General features: G+C 36.5%; 1 protein-coding gene across 2 annotated transcripts in view; it reads right to left on the reverse strand.

Moving 5' to 3' along the window:
- Window positions 1–14,072, reverse strand: part of rad18 (RAD18 E3 ubiquitin protein ligase) — a 45,464-nt gene that overhangs the window by 15,437 nt on the left and 15,955 nt on the right. For both annotated transcript variants that reach the window (XM_059570690.1, XM_059570689.1), the window contains exons 7-10: window positions 12,527–12,708; window positions 10,258–10,328; window positions 10,029–10,089; window positions 1,742–1,869 (exon numbers count right to left, since the gene is read on the reverse strand). In XM_059570690.1, the coding sequence (XP_059426673.1) occupies window positions 1,742–1,869; window positions 10,029–10,089; window positions 10,258–10,328; window positions 12,527–12,708 (442 nt within the window). The remainder of the gene's footprint in view (window positions 1–1,741; window positions 1,870–10,028; window positions 10,090–10,257; window positions 10,329–12,526; window positions 12,709–14,072) is intronic.

The following is a 14,072-nucleotide window of genomic DNA, read 5'->3' on the forward strand; positions in this document are numbered from 1 at the left end:
TTCCAAAATCAATTGCAACTAAACCAATTGTGACGGCACTGACTGACTGAGATGTCAAACAGCCATGTTGAATACTTTTACACTGCAAACTGCTTATTATCTTTGAAGTCCAAATATGCTTTGTTGATAACAGCATGAAAATGTATGGACGCACTGAGTGGCGTCTGTACTTCCCGGTCAGAGAGCACCTGTCCATCAAAAGCTCACTATCCAATCAGAGAAGATCACTGTTAAGCCAGCCCCCATGAGATGTTTTGTGTCAAAACACCAAACGGAAAACTGTGAAGCATAAGCAAAATCTGTGGCAATGCATTCAGAATCCACGATTAGCGAAAACGAATCTTTGAAAAACATTAACAAAGAATGAACTATATTTGAAGAGCCTGTTAAATTTGTGCGACGGAGTTCCTTTTTTTTCATTTTTATTGTGTTTTTCTTCTTTTGTAACGGCATATTTTTGATAGTTTGAAGTTACGTTCAGTTTTATAAAGTTTCCTTCATTATTATTGACTGGTGCCTTTTATCATCAGAGCAGGTGATGGGGTCTACAGGCCCTTATTTACTGCAATTGTTGAGGTGGCGAACAAAATGACTTATGCTCAAGTTCAAACAGTGTTTGTGTGTGTGAATGAAATATGCAGTGTATTGTAACTCTGTCACTATAGTGCTGTTAGATTTGTAATGTTTATAAAGTTTTCTTTATTCCTGCATCCATTTCCTCGACATTTAAGTCCTAGAACTTGATAAAGAGAGTCTAATCAAAACAAATAAGACAAAACACTAAAGCATATTTTTACTTCTTTATAAAGTAAAATGGTTTAATGAAAGTATGTGACCTTTGCTTTCAGAAAAGCAATAAAGCAACCAAATGTTTCCAAAAACTTAAATCAGTCCTGAATGTTAGATTGGAGAAACGTCTTCAGCTTGACATCGAGTTTCCTTAACACAAGGTGTCAGTCTACAGACTGACGTCTTGACATTCCCCTGTAAAACTTTTTGGTACAATGCAGAATACATAGTTCCATCAAAGGTGTGATTCAGAAGCTGCAAAGCAGTCATTACACTGTCATCACCGTGATTCACATCTGAGATAAAATTTCTTACTGAATGCAAGTTCCTTATTGCCAAATGTAACACTTCTCATTGAAACCAAAAAGATCTGTTTACAGTCTACAATTCATTTAGCCAACAGTCTTCTGGCTCATCCATGGGGTCTTTGGAAACCTTTAGACGGACAGCAGTGTCTTCTTGGAAAGCAGCAGCTTTCTCCTTGTTATCCTGCCATGCACACCATTCTGTGTGTTATTTTCTTGTTAGACCTGCTTCCACAAGAACTCACAAATTAACACCCGCTTTTTATGAACTACTTTAAATGAACTGATAATTCTAGAGGTTCACATACTCCCACGAGACCTAGAGAATGACTTCTGGATGATTTTGGGGAAAAGAAAAATTATATGTGTGTGTGTGTGTGTGTATGTATATGTATATGTATATGTATATATATATATATATATATATATATATATATATATATATTAGGGGTGTAACGGTACGTGTATTCGTACCGGACCATTTCGGTACAGGGCTTTCGTTACAGTGCACGTGTGCACCGAATGACCAAATGCAATATTTTGTGTGCGGAACATAGGTACATTTTCGTGTTTCCACATGAACATATTAAGTCACTTATGTAAATTATGTAACATCTTTAAATGCAATCTGAGGAGAAACTGAAGACAATGAGACCTTTGGAGTCTGTTTCCTCTGCAGACTTCTCTTCCTGTTTGATCGGGACTCTCTTGGATGTCTCCAGACGACCTCTGACCTGGGCAATCAAACGGGAAAATTCGCTACTGTGCTGCTTCCCTAAGAAAAATAATCAAAAGGCAGCGATGTAAATGTTCAACTGTACTTCATCCATAAGTATAAACAAATTAAGAAATAAAAGAACTTGTAATAAAATACTGAATCTTTAAAAATGGCATATTCCATAGCAGATCTGAATGCCTCAAGGAAGGTTTTAGGAGGCAGAGCAAATTATTTTGATGAAAAATTAATTAGAATTTGTCCCCACTTTTGCAAAAATGTGCACTGATGAATCAGGAACATGCACCATAAGTAAAGTAAATAAAGTCAATTATGATTTCATTTCACTTTTTTATGCCGACTTTATTTAACCTTTTTAACCTGGAATATTTCTGTATTACCTGTATTATATAACCTGCATTATATAACAGTCATATCTGGATAATAAATTGTTACATAATGTCAAAATAAATGAATGAAGAAAAAAAACAAAGCCATAAAAGAAAATCTGAATGTATCGTACCGAAAAATGAATAAATTTTAGCAGAGAATGACAACAGAGAATTAATCCTGCAATGGAAAATAACAGTGAATCTGTCTGAAAGCACTGACATAAGGTAGACCATGACAAATGTAGTGGCGAAAACCAACAAAAGCAGATTGAAGGTCATATGGCCTGCTTTTAAAATCACATCAGCCCAAGAAGAGATCAGCTGAAATGACGATGACTGAAGAACTGCAGGAAAACAAATACAGAGATATCCATCGCAGCTCACTGTAATGTCTGCAGACCCTGCATTTTATTCATGGATCATGTATGGTTTCCATTTGTACAATCAAGTGAACAGGTTATAGAATGCTGTTTTCCATTTACACACACAAAAAAAAAAATCAAGTCATTTTTGTTTTTAGCCTAGTAAGCAGGCACACCAGCACACTTTTTTATGTAATGCCCCGTTTCCACCGCAGGAACTTTACCCAGGAACTAGGGACTTTGGCCTGGTACTCGGTGTGTTTCCACCGCAGGAACCAGGAACTAAATAAAGTTCCGGGTAAAAAAATGTCCCTCAGAAAGTCCCTGCTGGCGAGGTGGTACTTTTTCAAAGTTCCGGAACTTTCGGGGGCGGGGTTTGGGCGCTAAACATCCTGATTGGTTGAGTTCGCGCAGCATTGGTTGAGTTCAACCACCATTAACCGGATCAACATTTTCAAAATATTACTGTTATTGTGTCATGAAATGTAATTTTAAAAGTATTTCAGGCGAGAATGTAGTTGTTTAAAACTCAAATCTGTGGTTTATTTATAAAGACAGCGCCTATTTTCGCCGATCTCAGAGACGGTCAGCTCCACGCAATCAGCGAGAGCTCAGTGATCATGTATCCGCCGAGAAGCAGCCTAACCTCGGCTAGACCTTCTGATGTGTGCCGCTGGCTTTGATTTCTCTTTAGTGGTTAAACATAAAATATAATTCAGCTGCGGGGTAAATGTAACAGGTTTTCTTTGGTCTGTATTCAATTTATCTATATGTTAAAATGAAAATAAAAAAGGCAAATTTATATAATATTTCGTTTCATTGTAATGGCTGTATATATATATATATATATATATATATATATATATATATACACATATCCCTGAACTAAGTACATTTCTGCAGCTGTTATTATGCTTAAATGAAAACGAAAGGAGGCAGTGGTATTTGATATCCTATTTCTTTTTATTGTAAATATACAGAGAGGAAAATTGCAGTAGCCATGGTCAGCTGACTGAAGTTATCAAGTACACTGCTGTTTGCAGATTTACCGGACTTGCGTCGTCGCGGACATCACACTCCCGAGTCGAATGCACAAAGTCTGAACTACCGAGAATGCACGCCCAAAATCAGCGCACTTTGTATTGAGAAACGCGCGCAGAGCTACGTCACCAGTCTATTTGCCTAATCTTCCCGGTACTTTACACCGTGGTGGAAACGCAGAACGCAACAGGTCTGGGGGGAAAAAAGTTCCTTGGAAAAAAAGTTCCTGGTACAAATGTTCCGGGTAATTTCGGTGGAAACGCGGCATAAGTAATGCTTACAAGAAAACAATTTTCACACAACATTCATCTTACATATTTTCACATACAGCAAATTTGTCCAGCAAGGGCCAGTTAGCCTTAAGGCTTCATTTTTAGCCATTAAAACAGCACACTGAGCATCATTACTCATATAGTGTTTATTAGTGATCTTAACTCAAACACACTGTTGTTACTCACTGAAAACACTAGAATGCATGGCTTCTAATATCTATTGTATATGGTGTGCATTAGTCATGGTTTTGTGGCAAGGTAGCCTGATATCGGTTCTCATACTTCATACTACCACAGCTCAAAGTCCATTTTGGTGATTCCATTAGAAAGCCTATTTAGTGCCATTTTTCATAAACCACAGCTGGCTAATCACAGAAGTGCTAAATAGGGAACTTTAAAATGACTTGTTGACTGTAGTCAACTGTTGGAGCAATTACTGCCTTTTTATGTGGGCTTCAGAAACAAAACACTGCAAATGGAAAACAGCTTTAGAAACAAACACATTCCAAATTCCCCAGAGAACAAAATGGTGAATTAGTCTTTGGAATCAATCTACAAATTGACCATGTCTAATCAGCTCCTTTATTTATTCCTTTAAAATTTCTGAAAAAAATGAATAGTTTAGGAACCAGAATCATGAAGTTGAATGCTAAACTGAACAAGAAACAATTCAAACCTCTCATTTTTGCAGTCTTATAATTTAATACATTTTTAAAAGAATGTTTCAAATTGTTTGAGTATCCTGTATTTTTAATATATTAGGTGCATAGCAGTTGTGAATTTCCCTGTGCCATGCTGTGTTGATTAACCTCTGTTGCACTGCAATTTTGTTCATGGAATTGATGCAAGTATCTATCCATCTAAACTGCAGAAGAATAAAAACAGTTAAGTTAACCTAAGCCATGCCACCCGCCAGCTGTATCTGATTCGCGTCTCTTCTTCATTCTCATGCTGAATACACTCAGTAAGGAATGAAATCAGACCCTTCTTCCAGAGCCAATATTATTCTAAATTCTGAAAACAAAGTGATATCAAACATAAGACAAGTTCTTGAATTTATTAATTCTTGCTATAAGCAGAAGAATCTGCTAGGATAACAACTAAAAAACCCTGAAGAAGCATTTTAGAAATACTTTCTCCTGTTATTTCAAATATCCAAATCTCAATGGATGCAACAAACAAAAATAAGGCTTTTTCCCCACATCAGATCTTACGGTTTTCCTATTTGGTTATAGTCAACATTAAAATATGAACACGTTGTGACAGAACAAAAAGAACATTACAGGAATCTTGAAACTATTCCTAAGAAGTGGGTGGTGAAGTGTTACAAGACTTCAATGTCTAAATATTATTTTTCTTTCTCAAGTCATATTGCGTCACACTCAGAACACTTGGGAAGGAAATTTGAGGCTTCTTCATGGAAGACCAAGTTATTTACTGAGGACAAAAGCTGGATCAAATCTGATAATGGCCAGTTTCCCAACAAGCTCTTGAGTTTAGCATCTTTGTGTATCTGTATAACAAACATTTAACGACAAAGACAAAAAAAAAAGATTACAAATACAATGAATCGCAGAACACGCACCTATAAACAATATTACATTGTACAGACTAAACTAAGACTCTGACTCAAAATCATCCAACAAAATAAAGCTTTCAAAGCAACACATATGTGACAAAATTACAAATGCATGTACAAGAAAACGGATCACTGCCCTGTTCATTTTCATTTCCTCATTTCTGACAGACTTAGAGACGGTTGGGTTGAAACGATTATATGAAAGGTAAAATGCTATATTTCAACAATCAAGAGAGTGAGCTTTAAGAGAAACAATTTCCTTCAGGTCGTTGTGAAATCGTAGGGCAAAGTACATGAAAAAAAATAATTTAAATAAAGTTTTCCTATTGCTATAAAGAAAATTAAGAATGAACATAAATGCAAGGAAAAAATGCAATTGTCCAATATGCTAATATAAAGGATGTCATTGTGGTCAATCAGGATTTTGTTGAAAAAAACTAATTTTTTGACAATGGAAAATTAACTATTGTTAATTAGTGGTTAAAAATAATAACAGAAGAGTTATACCAATTCTACCAAAATTATATACATCAATTTATACTGAGCCAGATGCCAATTTTTTCTACAAATTATTGGCAACCTTTTACCACAGCCACAAAAAGAAAAAATGAATGAAAGCACGGATAAATAAATAAATGAAAAGATCATTAAAAAATATTTTCAATGACATTCTGTTCATAGAACTGGTCTATGGCCTAACAGTGACACTTTGGACACTGTTGTACAGAAAAGCTAGATTTCTGGGGTGTGTCTTATTCACCTCAAGTCATTCCCCATTCATCGGACACTTCATGAAGCTGGTGAATCATCAAGCCCTTTTGATGATTAATCAAGACTTTATCTTGGCATGCTGCTATTTATAGATCCCTTCCGTGCTGCACATCAATATTTCAACATCCTGTCTCCGACATCACAGTCTTGCTGTTCTAATCACACAGTGCATTTCATCTTTTGCTGCCAGGTCATTTTACGTAACAAATATGGACCACGCTTTCTCACTTGGCGAAAATGACACCAATCCACCTTAAAGGGTCATGAAATCCCCCGTTTTAGCACTGGTTAGCCCTCACCCCAGTTTTTAAAAAAGGCAAAAAAAAAGTGGGCGTGGTGAGCAGCGGAGCTGAGGAGGGGGAAGCGGGAGACAGACAACAAACGCAGCTTCATTTCGCTCCCATTGAGTTAAAAACACAAATAACTGCACAGCCATTTGCACTCTTCATCGAAAACGTATATATATGAATGCGCTGTTGCACCTCTGAGAACTTTAAAGGCTTATTCTGTATCGTTTATATTTTCACAGCCTTTTGACAGGTTGTGTCACAGAGCGGTAAAAACGGTTATGCTCACCAAGTGAATGAATCGTGTTTGTGCCGAACTCTTATTACAAAGCAAAAACAAACACACTTCTTCGATCCATGAATATTTCTTTCAGTTAATGCTTGCGATGTCATCTCACGGTCTGAAACATCTGTCATAGCAAATCAAAACATGCTGTTGTGAATAATGAAGCGAAGTGTCTTCTCATGGGATAAGAACACGCAGTCTCATGAAAAATTTAGTAGACAAGTCATCGATGTTCTATAGTACACAAATCGAGACGTCAACACAATATAGATTTTAAACCCGGAATATGAAAAAAGTGCAAAAACACCTTAAAATTAAACAGTTAAAATTATCGGATGCTAACATTGTCTCTATGATGTGCAACACAAACACATCTGCTAAAATCTCAGAAAAAGTAGTCTGGGGTTTCAGGACCCTTTAAATGGCTTTGTTTCAAATTTTAGCTCCTGGGAGGAGGTTTTTTAGGGTAAGTGGGTTTTATAATGGCAGAGACGCTACTAAGACCAGCAGCTGTAACCTGGTAATATCAAACAGAAACATGGTTTGAGCACATGGGACAAAACCTTAGAGCTTCAAGTTAACAGGGCACGACATTGGGACCTTTGAGGATAAACATCCATAAACTCAAACAATTAAAGAACATTCGCTTTACTTGCTGAATGTCTTAGGATATTTCCTGGGTTTACATTAGAGGAACAGTTAAAAAAAATAAGTTTCGTTTGTGTTTACAAACCTTATGGCTTTCTTTCTGCTGTGGAACACAAAAGTAGATTGTACTGGTCAGGTCACTATTCCGATATCAGTCCCCATTACCCTGAGACTTTCAAGCTTCAAAAAGTGTCACATAGTGGTCCATAAGAGTATATTTCAAGTTTTCTGAAGCCATATGATAGATTTGTGTGGGGAACAGAGCAAATTTTAAGACGTTTTCAATGATAATCCTCTCCTCCTCTAGGCTGTTAAATGCTACAAATGTTAGTCAGTCCAAATGAGAATGAATCTTTAAGATAAGTGAAACTGAATGAAAAGATATGATACAAATTGATGATTTATCCACTATCACAATAATTTTATGGTCGTAGCTTGAAAGCATCAGTCTTCACTCATCTATGGAAGAATGTCAGTCAGGTTTGGAACAACACAAGAGAAAGTGTATATATTAACAAAATGTAATTGTAATTAAATTTTACTCCATTAAATCACCACAAAACTTACAACCTTGATAATTTGTGTCATTGGCTGATTCCCTTATAGATGACATAAAAATAAGCCCTCTAGGCAGTCCATCAAACATTGGTAGTATCTTTAAAGCTTGGAGCCTAAAGTCTGATTGTTTGGTCTAAGCATTTTGAGCTGGGTCACTAAGGCAGATTGGAACATTTAATGATGTAGGATTGATCTTGAGACCTTGTTGGTATTGTCGTATTGATCACCACCTGCCTCTCCAACCCCTTGTGGGATTTTCCTACCTTCCTCTCCCACACACACACACACACAAACGCGTACACACACGCACATAGCTGCTTAGTGAACTTGGAGTCACAAAAGGCAAAGGTTTATGGAAAACATTTTGGCTGAGAACTACTGAAGATAACCGAAGAGAGATTATGCATATCAAAATCGTCAGGAGAAAAACTTTAAAGCGAAAGACTGCAGCTCCACTCAAGACGAAGCCAAATCTGTATTCAGTTTAGAAATCTCTGCACCAGTCCAAACCGCACCTGAACAAGAAGATCTGATATATGAGGTGGAAACGGAAATTGCAAATGCCCTTGCAGAGCACACTGATGATACATGGGCATTACATTAAAGCAGCAAATCAGAAAAGGAATGTTTGATGATTACGATCACAGCTGTACCTTCAATCTTACAGCCATTTTCCGCCCAGCAACTCACTTAAGCATAGCTACAACACTTCTTTTACGTAATAATAATAAATAAATAAAAAATTCACTAAAAACTACTTACAAGAACACATAACAGCAGCTCACTGGGTACATCTTTTAAAGAGAGCCTGCCAGTAGATAAATATTCCAAATTGTTTCCATTGAAGCCTAATGAGATATTAACAGCAGGATTTTCTTTCAGTCCTGACTTTCTGGTTTGTTTAAAGAATAAAAATGACAATCTAACCATTGCTTATGTAAGTCATATGAGTGATTCAAATGCAAATCCCCCTTTTTTATTTTGCATTAGAACTTTAAATATAGCTATTTTTTCAGACAAAATAACTTTATAGTAGTTATGAGTTCTGAATTCACTAAATAATTGAGTGTTTAGACTCAGAACTGTGACCTGTTGCATGAAAGGCATAGATTAGTTTTACAAAGTGGTTATATTATATTTTAATGGTCATAACTTTTAAATTGGTTACATAAAAATGTAGACTGGTCTAACTTGAACCTGAATATAATATTAATAATATTACGAAATAATAATATTACCCCTGAATAACTAAGTTATTATTAGTTAGCTGAAAAGACTCAACCCAAACACTATAATAATACTGTGATGGCGCCACGGGTGGGGAGAATAGACCCCCAATAGGTTGGAATAACTAATATCTTCTAGGGTTGGGTACTTTTAAGGGTACCGACCGAATTGCATCAGTACTACAGAGTACCGATTCACGTTAAATCAATCGGTGCTAAATTTCGGTACCTGAGAAAGTGAGAACGCATGTGGGAGTATACGCTACAGAGAGAGAAAGAGAGTTTGACTTGATGTCCCCCCTGCAACTGGTTCAAACAAAACACAGGTCAAGCCGAAATATTCTGAAGTGTGGTTACATTTCTAGGGCCATGTGGTTTCTATGAAAATGCAGACGGGATCGCAGAGTCCATTCATAAAAAACGTAATTTACTCTATAGTAAAGTACCGAAAAAAACTGAACTGAAACTGAAATTCAGGTACCGATACCGGTATTGTACCATTTAAAATGTGAATGGTACCCAACCCTATTCTTAACCTAATATTTTACAAAAATATTCACTGTTTGCATATGCTCAGTCAACCTTGAGGTAGGAGATAGTAAAGTTGTTCAGCACATAAATCAAAGAAACATTTTTATTTTATAATGCAAAGGACAAGCATGAGAACGAACCTGACCCTGTTGTAACATCACTCAAATATTATTTTCCAACAGTGCAAGGACAGCGCGTCCTCTAAACTGACAAGAGTAACAGTCTTATTCTTCATTCAGGGTCAATTTTTATAAGACAGGACTTACGGTACATTGAGTGCAGCTCCTCAATTTCTTCAGCAGTCTGATTCTTCATAGTGACGATTACCTGTCAAATGCAGAACATTATGGAAAAAAAGAGCAACACATAAATCAAATAGCTTACTTTTAAAAAGCTGAAACATTACATCAATTTATTTTGTAAATAAAAAAAATTACATTATAGACATGTAGACCCACATTTATTTAAGAAATGACAATCCACAGTAATACATACAGGTTTTCGTTTACTCTCCATTTGATTCTTTAACCTCTCGTTGTTTTCAACTTCTTTGGCAATTTCTTCAGCTGTCAACAAATGAAAAAGCAAAACGTTAGCTATAAAACACGACCACGTTTCTGAAGAAGACTTAATGCCCAACATATAAATATTTCCAAATACATAAAAATCTCAACCCAATACATACAGTAGCCTAACTATTTCTATTATTTCTATATCTATTTCTATTTCATTCTAATACCATTCTGGATAGTAATTTGAATACTGTAATTTATCAATTCAATCTGCCGTTGTATATGACAAAACAGAACCACACAGGTAGCGTAGGAAAAACTAAACTTAAAAAAAAAAATCCACGCTCAAGTCCAAAAGAAACCATGGTAACGTAAGGCCAATCAAAGACAAATAGAAGGTTTCCTGCAAAACCTTTGACAGCTCAATGAAAAGAGATAAATTCAACTCTGAAAGGGTCAGTGAGAAGGGAAGCAGTAACTCAGACAAAACATGAGGGATGAAACTACTGTATTTTTCCTCCAGCCCTGTCATCTTTGTGCCAGGGTCCCCCACAGGGTGACTAACTCCTGCACATAAATTACATTCCACCACATACAGTCACAGGTCAGAGTGAAACTGCGTTCAGCAAACTCTCTTTCACCAGCAACTAGGGCTGTGCGATATGGACAAAAAAAAACATATCGCGATTTCTTGGATAAATTTTGCGAATTCGATTTTAATCACGATTTTGACACACACAGACATGCTTTACAGTCATAAAGGCATTCGGTATGAATTTGAAACATATTTCCAAAAGAAACCCAATTAGAGCTTTATCAAAAAGTTGTAACATGTCTCTAGAACAGACATAAGTCAAAATAATCACTAAGTAAAGGTGTGACAAAATGTCTAGACATATGACAAAAAAATTTAAAATTAATAAATCCCGTGCCCAGCTCATTGTAGAGGTGCCTAAGGCCTAAAAAAAAAATTTGTTTGGTTCCGGTTTCCGACCGACCCTGTCAATTTATGTGCGACCCAAATTTATTTTATGAGACTGGGGAAGAACGGTCTTTCACACATCGTTAATTAAATTACAGTTTCCTTTAAATGCTGTTTTACACTTAAGTAATCCGTTAAAAACCATTAAGTATTGCATCAAAACCCTTTAACTGTCAATTCCTAAAGTGAGCTATAACTTAAGGTTTGGAAATCGTAACATTAAGAGAAACACGGGGGGAGGGGGGAGTCAACAATATATCGCGGAACAGAGAGGGCACTGACAACATGCTGACAGACAGGACATTAACATTACCAGCTTACTTTTAATATGAAACAAAGTCTCATTTGGTTATTTCACCTTTCAAATGTGGTCATTTTTTAAAGAAATGTAAACAATAAATACCGTTTTGTGGCTCTTGAATGTGTCGAACAGATCGCTGTAAGTTAGATCATCAGTTAAAACTAACTGATCGTCTCTTGCTTCTAGTTAATTTATAGCATCAAAATCAAATAAACCACATAAATGAACATAACAAAGAATGTTGTTTGACTACAAAAAGATGTCTGTACACTCCGTTTTTCAAGTTCAAATCCTCCATGTTAATCTACTATGAGATCGCCTGTCAAACTCCCGCGAAGGCTTTTTGTGTGTGTGTGTGCGTTTTGCGTGTCTATGGCAACAACAGACTTTAAACGGGAATACAGAATCACTGTCGTAAAAGTACCGGTACACACATTTAAAATCAGCGCGCGTGTGTGTGTAAAACTGCCACTGGAGAAAAAAAACAATTTTTTTTTTTAAAAATAAATCCCTACCGACCAATGACCTCAACTGACAACCAACCGGAACCAAACTTTTTTTTTTTTTAGGCCTAAGGTGTTGAAAGATTTGTTGTGCCAGCTTCACATGTACTCCGTCTGCAGTGCGTATACAGTATGTGTATGCGGATCAGACGCAGAAGCAGGAGTGTGAACCTGGCTTTACGTAGGCATATGCCCACTCCGTTCTGTTCTCGTGCTCGATTTAGGCGCGCTACATTCAGATTGGATCGGATAGCATATTGCAGGAGGTTGGGGTCATGTGCACGTTTAAATCTTGATTTTATGATGATTTCAATTAATCGCACAGCCCTACCAGCAACATATGTAGTTCATGCCATTCATGACACATTTACATGAAATCCCAAACATGTTTTTCAATGTCTATAAAGCTATTGCTTTCAATTCACCATCACTTTGTTCATTCAGTTATTAATCTCTGACTTTATACCTGATTTGGGGTTGAGTGAATCACACTGTGCATTATAGATGTGGGTGAATTCCTGATGGCGTCGCACAAGCTGCTCTCTGCTGCCTCGGGCAGACAGGTGACACTCTTTAAGCATCTTCTTGAGCTTTGGAACAGCAATCAAAGTGTACAAGAGCTTAGGCATTGCCTTTCGCCTTCTACCACTGAAAAACATACACAAGTCCCAGGGTCATTTATAGAAAAAAAGATCAATACACTGAAATTGTACATAAAAAAATAATAATAATAATTCAAAATAAATTCATAAAACATTTAGATTTGTAAGTGTACATTGATTGCACAAACCACATTCACGAATTCATGTAAAAAAGCCTCAAGCATAAAGTTCTTCTGCAAGACGCATGCAGTTTTAATTATTAAATCTAGAAGACCAAAAGTTACATAGTGTACCTTTAATAATATTTCTTCCACAAAGTAATATAGTCCATTAGCCTAAATGTTCAATTCAGCCCATTCTTTAAAACAAATGCTCAGTAAGTCTAGCATATTAGATGGAGAGTGACTGTTCAGGTCATAACACAAATTTTAAATTGGATTAAAGTCTGTGTCTAGAATAATAACTATAAAGCAATAACTTCACAGTTTTGCCATGTAGTTTGTGCAGCTGTTGTGCTGGAAAGTAACACTAACTCATATCTCTGGCTGACTGAAACAAGTTCTCCTCAAGGATTTGCATGCATTCAGCTTAATCCATTTAGGCCTTGATGCCAACAAACTTTCCAGTTCCACCATCTTAAAAAGAAATCCCCCAAACATAACACTGCCACCGTGGCAGAGTAGGTCTTACCTGGTACTGGGTTGTATTTTCACCAAACAAAGTGCTTTGCTTTCAGGCCAAGGAAGCAAACTCTTGTCAGACCAAAAAATGTACTACCAAACTGTTTCAGGTTTTATCCTGTGGCTTTTACATGATTTAATGCCAGCCTTTCTCAGAAAAGGCTTTCTACTAGACACTGTGCCAGAGGTGAATCTCAAATGGTGAAGATACTCTTGGTATCAGGATTTTTCAAATGCGAGACAAACAGCTCCGCAACTTGTTTGTGGTCAGTTCTCTGAGAGATGCCCTTGTCCGGTTACTCAGTTTGTAAGGATGGCATGATCCTGGTAGCTGACCGTATTGCCATTTACTTGGTAACTTGTGTGATCTTTAGAGGATTATATCATGCATTACTTTATTTAAAGGAACACTACATTTAAAAAAAAAAAAAAATAAGCTAATTTTCCAACTCCCCTAGAGTTAAACAGTTGAGTTTTACCATTTTTCGAATCCATTCATCCGATCTCCAGGTCTGGCGGTAGCACTTTTAGCTTAGCATAGATCACTTAAATGGGTAATATGATGCTATTTTAAGTTTTCCTTTCTCTTTGGAGTGTTACAAGCTGTTCATAAATAGATAAGATCCCTAAAGTTGTGAAGACTAAAGTCTCAGACTGAGAATATTCTTTATAAAAGACTCCCTCCTAAAATACCTAATTTAAACATACTGCATGTCTACGTCACTGTGTG

This window comes from Carassius carassius, chromosome 17 (genome assembly GCF_963082965.1).
Source record: "Carassius carassius chromosome 17, fCarCar2.1, whole genome shotgun sequence".
In the NCBI taxonomy this organism is placed as follows: Eukaryota; Metazoa; Chordata; class Actinopteri; order Cypriniformes; family Cyprinidae; genus Carassius; species Carassius carassius.